The 16411-nt window shown below is 53.3% G+C and overlaps 1 protein-coding gene across 1 annotated transcript; it reads right to left on the minus strand.

Annotated features, from left to right (window-relative positions):
• Positions 1–6668: 6668 nt before the first annotated feature.
• Positions 6669–10415, minus strand: LOC140913226 (transcobalamin-1). Its single transcript, XM_073349247.1, has 4 exons — positions 10314–10415; positions 7520–7682; positions 6985–7103; positions 6669–6754 (listed from the first exon to the last, which is right to left on the minus strand). The coding sequence occupies exons 1-4, from the start codon at positions 10390–10392 to the stop codon at positions 6669–6671; spliced, it is 447 nt and encodes a 148-aa protein (XP_073205348.1). The 5' UTR covers positions 10393–10415.
• Between the last annotated feature and the right edge of the window lie 5996 nt (positions 10416–16411).

The following is a 16411-nucleotide window of genomic DNA, read 5'->3' on the forward strand; positions in this document are numbered from 1 at the left end:
CACCCAGGAGACATACGGTGACAGTTAGCTGAGTGGGCTCCATGCTTGCCGTGGTATGGCGTCTGCAAGGGTAACCCAGGAAAAAAGGTGCGAAATGATTGTCTGCCGTTGCTTTCACGGAAGGAGGGAGGGAAGGGGGGGCCTGACGACATGTACCCAGAACCACCACGACAATGTTTTAGCCCCATCAGGCATTGGAATTTCTACCCAGAATTCAAATGGGCGGCGGAGACTGCGGGAGCTGTGGGATAGCTACCCACAGTGCAATGCTCCGGAAGTCGATGGTTGTCTTGGTACTGTGGACGCACTCCGCCGACTACATGTACTTAGAGCATTTGTGTGGGGACACACACAATCAACTGTATAAAAACACTTTCTACAAAACCGACTTCTATAAATTCGACCTAATTTCGTAATGTAGACATGGCCGTGGTTGTGATTGGGAAGGTGAGTGGAAAGTGAAGCTGTAAATAGGGGCTTAACAAGCAGTGTGCTGGAGTCAGGATATCTGTGCGAGCTAAGAAAAACAGGTTTCAGAGGAACAGCCGTGTTAGTCTGTATTCGCAAAAAGAAAAGGAGGACTTGTGGCACCTTAGAGACTAACCAATTTATTTGAGCATGAGCTTTCGTGAGCTACAGCTCACTTCATCAGATGTTTACCGTGGAAACTGCAGCAGACTTTATATACACACAGAAATCATGAAACAATACCTCCTCCCACCCCACTGTCCTGCTGGTAATAGCTTATCTAAAGTGATCAACAGGTGGGCCATTTCCAGCACAAATCCAGGTTTTCTCACCCTCCACCCCCCCACACAAATTCACTCTCCTGCTGGTGCTAGCCCATCCAAAGTGACAACTCTTTACATAATCAAGTCGGGCTATTTCCTGCATAGATCAAGGTTTTCTCACATCCCCCCCACCCCCATACACACACAAACTCACTCTCCTGCTGGTAATAGCTCATCTAAACTGACCATTCTCCAGGTTTAAATCCAAGTTAAACCAGAACATCTGGGGGGGGGGGGGGTAGGAAAAAGCAAGAGGAAACGGGCTACCTTGCATAATGACTTAGCCACTCCCAGTCTCTATTTAAGCCTAAATTAATAGTATCCAATTTGCAAATGAATTCCAATTCAGCAGTTTCTCGCTGGAGTCTGGATTTGAAGTTTTTTTGTTTTAAGATAGCGACCTTCATGTCTGTGATTGCGTGACCAGAGAGATTGAAGTGTTCTCCGACTGGTTTATGAATGTTATAATTCTTGACATCTGATTTGTGTCCATTTATTCTTTTACGTAGAGACTGTCCAGTTTGACCAATGTACATGGCAGAGGGGCATTGCTGACACATGATGGCATAGATCACATTGGTGGATGTGCAGGTGAACGAGCCTCTGATAGTGTGGCTGATGTTATTAGGCCCTGTGATGGTGTCCCCTGAATAGATATGTGGGCACAATTGGCAACGGGCTTTGTTGCAAGGATAAGTTCCTGGGTTAGTGCTTCTGTTGTGTGGTATGTGGTTGTTGGTGAGTATTTGCTTCAGGTTGCGGGGCTGTCTGTAGGCAAGGACTGGCCTGTCTCCCAAGACTTGTGCTGGAAATGGCCCACCTGTTGATCACTTTAGATAAGCTATTACCAGCAGGACAGTGGGGTGGGAGGAGGTATTGTTTCATGATTTCTGTGTGTATATAAAGTCTGCTGCAGTTTCCACGGTAAACATCTGATGAAGTGAGCTGTAGCTCACGAAAGCTCATGCTCAAATAAATTGGTTAGTCTCTAAGAAAAACAGGAGCACCCTGATGCCAGGGTCAATGGACAAGATAAACCTGGAATGTAAACATGAGGTTATACCTGAGCAGCACATGGACAGAGCACGTGGCACAGGGTTAACCAAAGCCGATCCCAAAATGTGTGATGCAATGGACACTAAATGCAATGTAATGTGTGAATGTATCTAAAAGAGGAGGTTTGCTGGGTGCCTTTGGATGCATGGTACACCCTACACTCACGCCCTATGCTTGAATCTGATCAACTCAGTGTAGCTTTGCTGTATGCCAACTAAAGGAACCTGAGTGACAAAATCTGCAGTCAGACAGGGTTTTGGGACCCCAGAGAACTGCGTGAAGTGTTCTCCCAGAACAGAACAATTCTGGATAAGCTGAGTAGAAAAGGCCTCGGAGGGAATCCAACACGGACACCCTAAGGAGTCAACTAGGTGCCTTGTGGATTGTCTTGCCTGATTTTCTGAGGAAGCCAGCAGGCTGGCCCTTAAGCCCAGCAGCAGCAGTAGCTCTCTGGCTGCTCAGTGCAGACACCCATGGATTCTCTACCTCCCTGTGCTCATCTCTCTCCAAGCACTGTTCCTGCTTTGCTTTTCCACTGCTCCAGTTCAGATCCTGCCCCGCATCCAAGTCTTGTCCCCGCCCTGCTCCTGCCTCACAACCAGTCCTGCTCCTGCCTTCTCTGACTCCTGGTAATCCGGTTCCGACCTTTGGCTCTGATTCCCCACTCCAACTCTCTCGACCCTGGGCTCTGGCATTCAGGCTCCAACCACTAGCCCTAACTGCCTATGACCCTGTCCACTGACAGTTTGAGCAGCCCCAAAATAAAACAGAGGGGATGAGGCTGACAAGTCCAGATCGGTGGCTAGTATGGATCCCTCCCTGACCAATGTTTTCCTGCCGGACATACAGGTTGCCTTACAGACCCTGCAGGCTCAGGTCAGTGCCCGGCAGGCCCATAATGCAGCACTGCATAAGCAGGCGGCACCACCCTCCCCGGCTCCACGTGAGCCAAAGACTGCTCTGATACGTTAAACATGAGTGGGGCACACTTCTGGGGTTTCTCAGTCAATGCCAGCTCCTATTTCTGCTGTGCCCATAGTTCCCCACTGAGCAATGCAGGGTGAGGCTGATTATCAGCCTGCGGACTGGGAAGGCTCTGGCCTCGGCATCCCTGCTCCTAGAGAAAGCAAGCCCACGCCTGCACCAGCTCAAAAACTTCATTCGAGCCATGGCCGTGATCTTCAATTACCCTAGTTGTCAGCATACCACAGCCACCCTTCAGGGGCTGAGGCAGGGACACCAGCTGGCTGCTAAGCACGCCATGGAGTTCCATCGCTTGGTAGTGGATACTGAATGGCATGAGGCCATGGGGCATTATCATTTCTGCTTCGGCCTTAATGATAACATCGAAGATGGGCTGGCACAAGTGGACTACCCATTCTGGATGCCTCGACTGACCTCCGCATAAAGATTGACAACCATCTGATGGGCCCCCTCAGGGAGTCCACTCGCTCTGGACCCCTGGGGCCTCCGCTCCCAGAGGGAATAATGCAACCCTGTGCTCCAGACTGGAGCGATTCTCAGCCAGCGTAAAACAGGAGGGTTTATTGAGCATCTCAACACAGCATAGGAAACGCTCAGGGCCCTCAGGCCTAGCCTCCCTCAGCACAGTACATCTAAGTCTCCCCTGCATCCAGGTGGGCTCTGCCTGCTCTCTCTCTCCAGTCCAGAGACCCTGCGCTTTCCAGCTGGGCATCTGATATCCCCTGCCCCCAAGCCCCACCTCTGTCCTTTGTCTTCTGTCCAGGTAAACAGGGTCACCTGGGCCTCCTCTCCTCTCAGCCATCCTTTGTTCCCCACTGTCTGGAACCAGCTGGTCAGGTCACAGGTCCTCTCTCCGCAGCCCATTGTCCTCCCACTGGCCAGAACTGGCTGTGACATCCGAGCTGGGCCTCCTGGTCACCAGGTCACCTGTCCCTGGGGTATCCATTCTCCCGGCCATTGGCCGGAGTCCCAAGTTCCGTCGCGGGTCCTCTGTAACAACAAACTCCCTCTCCCATCACCTCGTTAAACCAGTAACACCCAGGGAAACTGAGTCCCACCTCCTCTGCATGCAAACCATTGAAAAAAAACAAGAAAAAACCAAGGAAATCCCCTACTTCTCCACAGGGGTGACTTGGTAGAATGTGTAACCCAGGTTAATGGGTCTGATGAAAAAGGGAGCCAAGTTTGTTGATGGGGAAGAGTGCTCACCTCATGAAGGGGGTTGAGCCTTGTGATTGATTGGGCTAGCCCTGGGGGCTGGAAGACTGACTAAGCCACTCAAAGGGGATGAGAGGAGAACTACTGTGCCTCCGGGGAGCTTGGGCTCTCCCTGGGCCTGCCTGAGGGGAATGCTGGCCCTCCCACTGCCGCTGCCCTCTGGCTGGAGTGTTGCCTGTTTTGCCTTGAAAGGTGTTTTCTGAACTACTCTGAGAGAGCGCAACTGGACTCGGAAACTCTGAGGAAGCCCCCTGTGCCATGGAGACTTCATCCACTGAGTAATGCCTGTTGTTGCTGCCGAGAGTTTGGGCCCCTGAAAAAATCGGCGCCCTCAGCACCTCACCCCACCCAAGCACCAACAGGCCTGCAATGCCTCATCAAGGTACATAGGTTCCTCCGTGTTACAGAGCCCACTAGTGCAGAGTAAACCGGACTCGCAAATCCAGGGAAATCCACCCTGCGGGTTGTGTGGTGTTACTGATGTACCCACTCCACATCCATCTTTCCCTTCCCTTGATATGCTTCCTCTGTATTTCCCCTGGTAAATAAAGTGTTGGTTGCCGGTTCATGCATTACAGAGGTGTCAGAGTGTATGTACAAGGTATCCTGGGGGTAAGTGCCGGGTCAGGGACGGTTGAAACCACATGGTGGTGGTGGTGTGTGTGTGTGGGGGAGAAGGGGTATGGCAGAGTTCCTGACTCCCTTAAACAGTCAAGAGGAGGCATCACCACTTAGTAGCTAAGAACCCAGGCTGCTGAAACCCACTGCGGCCAAAGCAGAGGGACACTGGGTAATGGTCCCTGTTGATAATTAGCTGCCCATAGGCGTCTGGCATCCTGTAAAACCCCCTTACGGGTGCCTTTCAACACTCCCTCCCCTGCTCTGCATAACTCTGCATTTGTTGCATGCTGATCACTGCAGGGTCTGGATCCCAGGGGGCTGCTGCTGCATCACATTTCCCAAAGGTAGGAGGACCTCACCCACAGCTGTGCGGATTCCTCCGTCAGCTCCGATCCTCCCTGTGTTGTGTTAATAGTGCAGGTGGTGTCCTTGCTTTGCTTACCATTGCTCTGCATCAAAGGGTGGCTGAGGGGGAGGCCTGGGCCAGTCTCCATAGGTTTCATTTTAAAAGGCAATTCTGTTCACAGGCTTGTTTTGTCCTTTGCTAGGAAAAAGATGCCTTGCCCCTCTATTGGCAGCAGGGGGAGCTCTTGCAGCTGCAGAAGGCAGAGAGGCAGCTGCCACCAGGTTAAGCATTAAAGCACCAAGACTTTGCAGGCCATCAGGGCTGTGGTGCTCTATGGGACTGCAAGGCCCTGTGCGGGGTGCACAGAACATTAATCTCTAGCCCTGGTGCATCCAGTCAAAACAGGCCAGGGTCAAAGGGGCAAGGGGAGGCAGGTGTCAATCTGAGTGCATTGGAAAAAAACCTTTTTCACTAGAAAGCCTTGACCGGCTCCAAGTCCCATCGCTCTCTCTAGCCCCCTCCCCATAATTTCCCCCCCATCTCCCTAGTCAATAATCTCAGAGTGGGTCATGGTGGCAGGAGTGGGGTCCTGGGAGGGGAGGTGCTCACAGAAAGAGCCATCTCCAAAGACACAGCCCACAGCATGGGCGCCTCCTCTAACCCAAGTCCCTGATCCAGGACTCTGATTCCTCTCGGTTCTTTCTGTGGCGGCTTTCTGGGTGGGCCCACAGCTCTAGCCCTTTTCCCTGCAGTCCCAGGGCAGTTTCCACACAGACTCAAGAGGAGAACCCCCCAGCGGCACTTGTTGCTGACCAGACTGGTTTTGAATCGAGAAACCTCAGCACTAAAAGCTGGGACCACCACTGCTAGGGCTAAAGGATTATGTCTGCAGGCTGGCACCTGAAGGAAAGTCATCACCCTCCCATTGAGACCAGCCACTGGTAGGGGACTTGGACTCAGCATGACCCAGAGTGGGTGAGACAAGGAGCCCAGGCAGCGCTGCTGCTGGGGATCCAGGCAGAAGGAGGGTTTAGCTGGGCTGTTGACACCATTAGCCTCCCATTCTCCACCAGTAGTGCCCTCCAGCCTGCCCTGCTACACCAAAAGCCTTAATGACCAGCCACTAACGATGCTACACCTAGTGCCACAGCAAGGGAGAGTCCAGGCCTGGGGACTGACTACTCAGTGCCCCGTTGGCCAGGGCCCCAGAGGGGATGGTGTGGTGACTCCATGGTGAGCCCAGTGCTCCATTGGCCAGGGCCATACGTTAAACGGGGTCTCGAGGGTAAGCCCTTAACTATGTGTAGGTATGTGACTCTGCTGTGATGCAGCCCTGTGGCTGTGCTGTGTTTCCAGATGGAGGTTGCCCTCCAGAGGCCCTGTTGCCCACATTCCCAGTTTCTCTTTGCCTGGAATAACTCTCACGGCGCAGACGGCTGTTGCAGAGGGTTTATTTCAGGAGTGAGGGACAGAGACAGGCAGAGTTTGGGAAACAGTCACAGACATGAATACAACACACAGTCATCCCCAAGGGTCCATCCCACCAAGAGGGAGATACCTGCTCTGGGGGAATGGGTGGGGCTGCTGAACCCTGGCATCCCTCACAGTAGAAAGGCCAGGACAAGTTTTGCCTTCATGAGCACTCCTTGTCCTCAGGCTGGCCAGTGCCCTGGAGCTGGGTATTTGGAGAACCTGACCTCCAGCCTCTCCCTATCAGAGACGGCGTAGCACCCAGCACCTGGAATATGAGGAGAGGAAAGGGAGGGTAAGGGATGCAAATGAGGTCAGTGGCCCCTCAGTGCCGGCCACCCACCTGCATGTCAGCCCCTCCCTGGGTCGGTCTGTCTTCTCCTGGTTCTCAACCGCGTTCTCTTGTGCCTCTCACCCTCCGTTCTTCCCCCTCCCCCTCCCCCACAACCCTCCCCCCCACACACTTCCCCCTGCCCCCACTCTCCCCTGCTGTCCCACCTAGTGTCAGCGGGATGTCGTTGCTCAGGAGCTGCCAGTAGGTGTGCTGGTTGCTGTCTTCGTGCAGCCCCTGCACGGAGGTGATGTATGCGCCCCACACATACAGTGTGTACGTGAATCTACAGAGAGACAGAGTGAGTCCTGCAGGAGCCCTGGTTACCATTGCCTCATCGCCTCCCCAACCCGCACTCCATAGGGACATGCAACCCAGGCCACTGTGAGACTGAACCCCCATGCCATATGGGTGGGGGATTGAGAAGCAGCCGAGTTGGCCTCTGCATGAGTTCTGATCTCCCCACCCCAAGGAGACCGTGTCCAACTGAGTGATGTGGAGGAACCAGCCTTGATCCCCCGATACTTTAACTCGCCCACAGCAAACTGCTAGTTCTGGGAGTCATGCAGGGTGGGGTAGCAGGGGCATTTCCCCCCTGTGATCCTAGGGACCCCCTCCAATTTTTCCATCTCAGTTGCCCTAGTAGTGCCATGCTGCCATCTAGCCTGCTCTCTGCCAGGGGTTGCCAGGCCGAGCAGGTACCTGAATCTTCTGCAGTCTATCTCCTGGGCGACCGCCATCACATCAAAGAAGGAGGAGCCCTGGGGCACGGTGAGAAAGATGGAGTCATTAAAGGAGTGGTTCATGCCATCCACAACAGTGTAGTAGACATCAATTTGGAGTTGAAGATGGGTGCGTGGAGCAGCTGTGGGGGTGGAGAGAGGGAGGTTGTCTGTGTGGGTAGGAGAGAGGGTGAAGACCAGCCACTTATACCTTGGAGGGGGGTGAGTCTCCCACTGCAGGGACTCCTGTACCATTGGAGTCAAGGGGAGGTCCACAGATCCTACCAGGAATGGGGTGGAGGTACAGGATTGCAAAGGGAGAAACAAAGACAGAGAGGATCTGGGTGATGGCCCTGTGGCCAGGAGGTTAGCTGGGATTGAAGACAGGGCTTCTGGATCTATGACTCTCTACTGCTTGAGCTAAAAGCCAAGGAGCATTAACTTGAGCGCTAGAGGAGATCCATACATCTCTAGGTCATCCAGCCACTAGAAGGAGACACAGGACTACCTATAGAGCTGGCCTGGAATTTTTCAGTGAACAAATTTTTCACTGAAAAAGGCCAAATCAGTGTCAGAACTGTTCAGGAAGCACTGCTGGATTGGAAGATACTCTCACCTTGAAAAATGTTTGGTTAAAAAAATGTCCATATTGGAAAGCTTTGGTTTTTCAATTGAAGCAACTTTTCATTCAGAGATTTTAGTAAATTTACACAGAAAAAAGGGAGAAAAGTGTGAAGTTGAAACATTTCAAAGTTATCAAAAGGACACATTTTGATTGACCCAAATTGTGGGTTTTGCGTTGGTTTGTTTTAATTTGTTTTTTTGGATTTTCAGTTCATGAACATTTTTGAGATTTTTTTTTACTTTTTGGCCTCATGCCAAAATGTTTTTGAAATGTAAACCAGTCTCATGGAACAGGAAAACAATCCCACCCCACCCTCCGCCAGCCTTGCTGCATGTGCTTCTGTCTACCTTCGATACTTTAGCTGGCCCTATCGCCATCCTTAACAACCCCCAATGAGGCAGGGCAGTGCTATTAACCACATTGTACAGATGGGACTGAGACACAGAAAGACACAGGGTACATCCACACAAGAAAAAAACAAGCAAACCAAAAGCCTTGTGACAGCAAGTCTCAGAGCCTGGGTCAACTGATCTGCACTTGCACTGTGGAGTTAAAAATAGCAGTGTAGACACTTCATGCTTGGGCTGGAGCCCGGGCTCTGAGACACAACCCGCTTGCCTGACACACCCCCCCCCACCTCCACATCCCTCACTGGCATTCCAGCTATGCAGAGATGCTCTGTACAGGCTGTTCCCACGTGGTGAAGGGAGGGCACAGTCTCTGCAGCCCCCCAGGTTGATGTGGTATGACTCTGGCACCTGAGTCAGACAGCATCTCCAGTGCCGAATGCTGGCACAGTCCCATGCTGCAGGTCACCTGTGTATTAGTCCAAAGGCAGCTGCATCCTTGATCCCTGCCCCCCAGTGCCATGTGTGAAATTTCCCAGGCCGGGTGCAAGAGGCAAGAGACAGGGGAGGCGAGAGGCTGCCATGGCCTGCATGGTAGGGACAATGGTTTGGACGGTGGGTCAGGAAGGGAAACTCCTCCTGAGTCACCAGGAGAACTGGATGGCCCAGCTTCTAGGGAGTCACTGTGTTTGGGCAACATCCACACTGCACGCCAGTGTCAGCAGCAGGGACGGCAGGTGTAGCTGGTGCCACAGTGAAAAGCAGGCCATGCCCACACGGTGGTGTGCAGCTACACGTGTGAGGGGAAGCCTCCAGCAGCTCCCCACTGGTGGAGCCTTTCACTGCTGCAGGGGTCTTTCCTTGTGGTGGGAAAAGGCTCTAGCAGTGCTGATGCAGCAGGACACTGCACTGCTAAAAATAACAGTGCAAACTAGGCTAGGACAAGCAAAGAGCCAGGTAGGGTGTGTGTGTGGGTACGTACCCAGGCCCCTTCGGGTGTGTCTTTGCTGTACGCGCCTAAGCCACAAGCTGGCCACTCACCCGTTCCTGGAATACCGGACGTTCCGGTACTTTGGGGAATGGCAGGGGCCTGCCCTGTCAGCATGACCGTGCATGCAAGATCCTGCTCTCTGTGGGGGGAGGGCACCATTTTTAAGAATTGGAGGGGTAGAGTGGTGTTTCCCATCGGATACTGGACAGAGCAACGTTCGGTTTGGTCCCTGTACAGATCAGGAAAAACCTCTGAAAAAGAGGACTGTCTGGTTTAATATCAGACAAGTGGCCTCTCTACTAAGCCATTCCTCATCAGCTACACTACGACTTATACCTGTGCTAGTGGGGGCTACTCGTGTACGCACTCTACATGCCCCCAAAAGCAGGTAGTGTAGATGCACCTATAGACTCAACCTGTTTCCTGGGGGGAGGGGGGTGTCTCTTTGTATCACTATCACTGTGAGCGAAGCTGGTCTGACTCTGAACTCCATCCCCCCGCCCGCCCCTAAAGTGATGCTGGCATCGCTGGGTCTCTCCCATGCTACTGAGCTGGGGCATGGGGAGAGGGGCACTCTATCCCATGGAGCATGCAGGGGGCAGTGTGTTCTGGAAGGAGGAGTCCAGAATCCAGGGTTCACACCCCAGCTGGATCACCCAGTTTCCCCATGCATATGAGGAGCTCTGCAGAGGAAGGATTATTGACATCCTGCAGAGGGCCTATCACTCTCTGGGTTCTTTCCCTTCCCCCGCCACCCCAGCAGACACACCACAGAGGGGAGGGGTACATGGCACAAGGCCATTTGACTCACCACAGCCCTGGCACAGCCCCCCAGGGGCGAGGTGCAGGAGCAGGAGCCCTGCTAACATGATCACCAAAGTCTTCATCATCTCTCCGTCTCCAGTCACTCCCTGGCTGTTCTGAGACCTGGACTGGGACCTGGTATTTATCAGCTGGAAGGAGGTGGGGACACTAGGGTGCCCTGCCCTCCTCCCCTGGCTTGCCTCACCCTGCTGTTTGCCCAGAGCAGATGGGAGACATTATGCAATGCCCAGCAGCATGGGCAGGTCTGTGCCCCAGAGACCAGCACAGACAAAGATGTCCGGGGCTGTCAGACCACTACTCCCTCCCCATGGCCTCTGGGTGCTGCGAGGAGCCAACTGCACCAGAGACCTAGATGGAATTCTCCCTGTCACAATCCATACTCCCACTGACCCAGGTGACTTGGTGTCACAGGGCCCCGGTCACATCTCACTGGGGGCCATAGGACTGTGAGACCACAGCTGGCTAACGCCTCCGCCCAGACACATGGACACCATGGGCCACCCCAGGGAAGTTGTGCACCAGTGTAAGTGAGAGGGAATTTGGGCTGCTTGGTTTTATCCCTGCCTGGTTTCCCAGGTCATTGTGTGCAGTTGGTCCTGGCTGTAGGTGGGAATGAGGGGCATTAGCAGAGCTGTGGTGGGGAGCTCAGGGGTGGGCTAGCAGGGGACTGTGGGTTGCAGTTGAGGGGTATCAGTCAAGCAGTGGGTGGGGGGAGTGCAGGGCTAGGATACCAGAGTATTGAAGTTTGGGACTGAGGGACCTCTGCAGACTTGTGGGGGAGGCCAGGGCTGGGGGGACAGGGGACTGTGGGTTGGGATTGAGGCTCATCACCAGAGCTGTGTGTGACGGGGTCCCAGGGATGGGATAGCCGGGGTCTAGGGTCAGGTTTGACAGGCATCGGCAGAGCTGCGTGGGGGCTCATGATGGCACTGAGGTGGGTGGTTCTGGGGTCCAGGAGTCAACTGATTTCAGCTGAAGCCAGGGCTGCCCAGCACCTCTGAATAGCAGGCCCCAGGAGTCTCAAATTAGGCACCCAAAACTAGTGGGTGCTTGAAAAATTAGCCTTTGAATGTTCTGTGCCTCAGTTTCCCATCAGTATAATGGGGGTGGTCATCCCTTCCTCACTCACCAACTGAAGTGGGGGGAGAGTTAGTTCATCCATCTGTGCGTAGCACTAGGAGATCCTTGCCTGGGAGGTGGGGTGTCATGGTCTTGCCTGTGTATGAGGGTTTCATCCCCCAGTGCTGAAGGGATACAGGGAAACAATGGGCAGAAACTTTACAAACAAACAAACCCACTGTTATCACAAAGGGGCTGTGAACAGACATAAAGTCTCTTACAGAAGTGGGTAGGTAGCTTTTAGTTTACCCTCACTAGGGAAGGGGGCAGAGTTACCATCCCTGGGAACTGATGCTACAACCACAAGAGCTCAGGGTAGCACACATCTACTAGATCAGGGGTGGGCAAACTTTTTGGCCTGAGGGCCACATTGGGATTGCAAAACTGTATGGAGGGCCGGGTAGGGAAGGCTGTGCCACCCCAACAGAACACCCCCACCCATCCAACCCCCCCTGCTCCTTGTCCCATGACCGCCCCATCCCGGGACCCCCTGCCCCCTGAGAGGCCCCCCTGGGATTTCCCCCCCGACTGTCCCAACCCCTATCCGCACCCCTGCCTCCTGACAGGCCCCCCGGGACTCCCACGCCCTATCCAACCCGACCTGTTCCCGTCCCCTGACCGGCCCCCCAAAACCTCCGCCCCATCCAACCGCCCCCTGACAGGCCCCCCAGGACTCCCACACCTATCCAACCACCCCCTGCCCCCTGACTGCCCCCCCCCAGGATCCACCGGCTCCAGCCCCCTTACCGTGCCGCTCAGAGCAGCATGTCTGGAGCCAGGCCGCCTGGCCGGAGCCTGCCGCGCTGCCCTGCAGGAGCACACAGCCCCGCAGCCCAGAGTGCTGCCCGCGCGACGGCAAAGCTGCGCAGGGGGGCCGGGGACGAGCCTCCCGGGCCGGGAGCTCAAGGGCCGGGCAGGACAGTCCCGTGGGCCGTAGTTTGCCCACCTCTGTGCCAGATGCAGCTCTCCTGGCTTTGGCTGGCTACTCTCATCTGCCCCTGTCAAAGCTGCAGAGGATGGGACCAGAGCTGTGGCCCATGCTGGTAATGGAGGAATCGCGGGCACCTGAGTGCTGCTGCCCCTGGTATTAAACCAGCCACTGGGGGCAGCTTCTCCTCTTAGGTCTGTTTCCTGTGTGGGGAGTGGAAGATGGGAGCTCCTGTGGGGAGCTGGGCTTCGTGCCTCTTAGTCACTGGTGCTTGGGCTCAAAATGCTTTGGGTAAAGTGGGGGGAATGAGGGGTGCCGGGTGCAAACTGAGCTTCTTGCTGTGGCTTATCCTCCAGCTTTGTGGGGCCTTCCTGCTCTAGCCTCAAGGAAGGGTTGCTGTGGGGCAGAGTTGGATCCAGGTCCTGTTGTCTTCTTGTAACTCTGGGAAAGTAGAGCCTGGGGTCTCTTGATAGGCATGTATTCTGGGCTCCTGCTCAGTGACTTATCTGCTGGCAGGGTGCTTACCAAACTTCACTTATCCCTGGCCTACATGGGAAACCTCAGTCTCCCCGCAGATGCTGGATGCGGAAGTGGCTCCGTGCAGTCGGTCAGTCCATATAAAACTCCACCCCCTGTGCAATTTCCCTAGGGGTTAAATGGCCACTCTCCTGTTCAGTAAACAGTGGAGGCTGCTGGTTAAGCCAGATGTTTAACAGTCTACACTCCAGCCTGCTGGTGATGGGGGTTGGGGTAACTGCTATTGAGCTATAAGCTGCAGAAAGGCGATGAGATACGGCTGGGGTCTGCAGTGACAGATCAACTGAACCCCAATGCTTTGACTTTGTCCCAGGCAGGATGGGTATGAGCAGTTCTTGGGTTATCAGACCTGCCTGCTCAAAGAACAAAACCCAGCACTGCTTCCACTGACCCAGGAAGACCGCCACCAAAAATGCATAGAGACAATAGGGAAGGTTTCTCTTGTGGTGGCTAAATTGGTGCTTCTGGTTGCATGAGGCCTACAGCACAAACAGCTACCAGCTGGACACTCTGCCTACCTGAGAGGCTTGTGGGGTAGTGTCCCTTGGTAGCTAGGGCGGGTGGGAGCTCTGAGTCTGGGGCCCTGGGTTCTAGTCCTAGCTCTGCAGGAGTGATGGCGATGAAACCAAAGCTTTCCAGAGCAGCTGCTGGATTTCTGGGTACCTCATTTTGGGGGTGTCTGGCTTGAGGCACCCGCAGATTCAGTGGCGCTGCCCCCCTCTGGCATGCCTGGTGGCAAGCTGCTGTGTACGTGGCATGGTGCTGTTGGAAGCATTAGTGCTTCTGGATGCCTTTTGGGTCCTTCAAGGAGTAATGCTCTCACTTTCTCCTGCCTCTAACCTGGCTTTATCAGAGGGATCTGTCTCAGCCGGAGAAACCTGCTGGCTGATGCAGAGCTTCCTTGTTCCTCCTCCACAATCAGGGGTAGATGGCTGAAGGCGGCTGTCTGGTATTTCAGCTCTGGGGTTGGTAAAGCCTGGCACTGCTGTGGCTCCAGTTTCCACTCCCCTGAAATGGAGAGGATTCCTGACGGCCCATGTGTGCGAGTAGGGAAGACGTGGGTGGCTGGGGACTGTTTGGAGACCTAGTGTTGGCAGACTGGGGCCAAGTGAGAAGTCGGGGGAACCCACATCCCCTAGCCAGGTATGCTGGCAAGCCCCCAAATGTAGATGCAGCTATGATAACAGAAGAGAACTTCTATCAGGTTAGCAAATGTCATTTGGGGATGGTGACAGTGGTGGTATTACTGTGCAGACATGAAAATCATCTTCTGTTGGCCTAAGCTCAGCCCACACTAGAGCACTCTGCTGGTATAGTTGTACTGGCAAAGCACTGTAGTGTAGATGGGGCCTGAAGCATCATAGACCCTGCATGTCCACAGTGGGCCATTGCAAATCAAAAGCCATCTGACCGCTGGGGATACGTCTGCACGGCAATTACACACCTGTGGCTGGTGCGTGTCAGCTGCCTCGGGCTTTGGCTGTAAAACTGCGGTGTAGACCTTCAGGCTGAAGCATCGGCTCCAGAACCTGATGCTCTAGCCCGAGCCTGAACATCTACACAGCTATTTTACAGACCGAGCCAAAGCTAGCTGACGTGAGCCAGCTGTGGGTTACTAATTGCAGTGCACACGTACCCTAGGGACTCCAGGGACTCAGTATAGGTCTCCAAGGACTAGAATCAATAAATATCAGGGTTGGAAGGGACCTCAGGAGGTCATCTAGTCCAACCCCGTGCTCTAAGCAGGACCAATTCAAACTAAATCATCTCAGCCAGGGCTTGGTCAAGCCTGACCTTAAAAACTTCTAAGGAAGGAGATTCCACCACCTCCCTAGGTAACGCATTCCAGTGCTTCACCACCATCCTAGTGAAAAAGTTTTTCCTAATATCCAATCTAAACGTCCCCCACAGCAACTTGAGACCATTACTCCTTGTTCTGTCATCTGCTACCACTGAGAACAGTCTAGATCCATCCTCTTTGGAACCCCCTTTCAGGTAGTTGAAAGCAGCTGTCAAATCCCCCCTCATTCTTCTCTTCCGCAGACTAAACAATCCCAGTTCCCTCAGCCTCTCCTCATAAGTCATGTGTTCCAGTCCCCTAATCATTTCTGTTGCCCTCCGCTGGACGCTTTCCAATTCTTTCACATCCCTCTTGTAGTGTGGGGCCCAAAACTGGACACAATACTCCTCACCAATGTTGAATAGAGGGGAACGATCATGTCCCTCGATCTGCTGGCAATGCCTCTACTTATACATTCCAAAATGCCATTGGCCTTCTTGGCAACAAGGGCACACTCTTGACTCACATTCAGCTTCTCGTCCACTATAACCCCTAGGTCCTTTTCTGCAGAACTGCTGCTGAGCCATTCGGTCTCAAGTCTGTAGCGGTGCATGGGATTCTTCCGTCCTAAGTGCAGGACTCTGCACTTGTCCTTGTTGAACCTCATCAGATTTCTTTTGGTCCAATCCTCTAATTTGTCTAGGGCCCTCTGAATCCTATCCATACCCTCCGGCGTATCTATCTCTCCTCCCAGTTTAGTGTCATCTGCAAACTTGCTCAGGGTGCAATCCACGCCATCCTCCAGATCATTAATGAAGATATTGAACAAAACTGGCCCCAGGACTGACCCTTGGGGCACTCCGCTTGACACCGGCTGCCAACTAGACATGGAGCCATTGATCACTGAGCATATCTGGGTCCTGGAAGTGGTAAATTCCAGGATAGGGGCTCTGGGGCTGTTGTGTCAGGAGGATGCTGTGGTTGTGATTCTGTTAACCCCTGTGTGTCCTGTCTGCAGTGTCGGTGGTGTGCAGTAGCTCGCAGCTTCAGATCACGGTGCTGGCGGATCTCTTTGGGAACAGCGTGACCCTCATTCCCAGGGAGCTGATGCTGGGGGCTGGCTGTGTTATGATAGCTGTTGGGCCAGATAGTAGGTTGTCATAAATATAAAGGGAAGGGTAAACACCTTTAAAATCCCCCCTGGCCAGAGGAAAAACCCTTTCACCTGTAAAGGGTTAAGTAGCTAGGATAACCTCGCTGGCACCTGACCAAAATGACCAATGAGGAGACAGGATACTTTCAAAAGCTGGAGGGGGGGAGAAACAAAGGCTCTCTCTGTCTGTGTGATGCTTTTGCCAGGGACAGAACAGGAATGGAGTCTTAGAACTTAGTAAGTTATCTAGCTAGATATGCATTAGATTCTGATTCCTTTAAATGGCTGAGAAAATAAGCTGTGCTGAATGGAATGGATATTCCTGTTTTTGTGTCTTTTTGTAACTTAAGGTTTTGCCTAGAGGGATTTTCTATGTTTTGAATCTAATTACCCTGTAAGGTATTTACCATCCTGATTTTACAGAGGTGATTCTTTTTATTTTTTCTTCTATTAAAATTCTTCTTTTAAGAACCTGATTGCTTTTTTCATTGTTCTTGAGATCCAAGGGTTTGGTTCTGTGTTCACCTATGCAAATTGGTGAGGATTTTTATCAAGCCTTCCCCAGGA

This window comes from Lepidochelys kempii, chromosome 6 (genome assembly GCF_965140285.1).
Source record: "Lepidochelys kempii isolate rLepKem1 chromosome 6, rLepKem1.hap1, whole genome shotgun sequence".
NCBI classification, from domain to species: Eukaryota; Metazoa; Chordata; order Testudines; family Cheloniidae; genus Lepidochelys; species Lepidochelys kempii.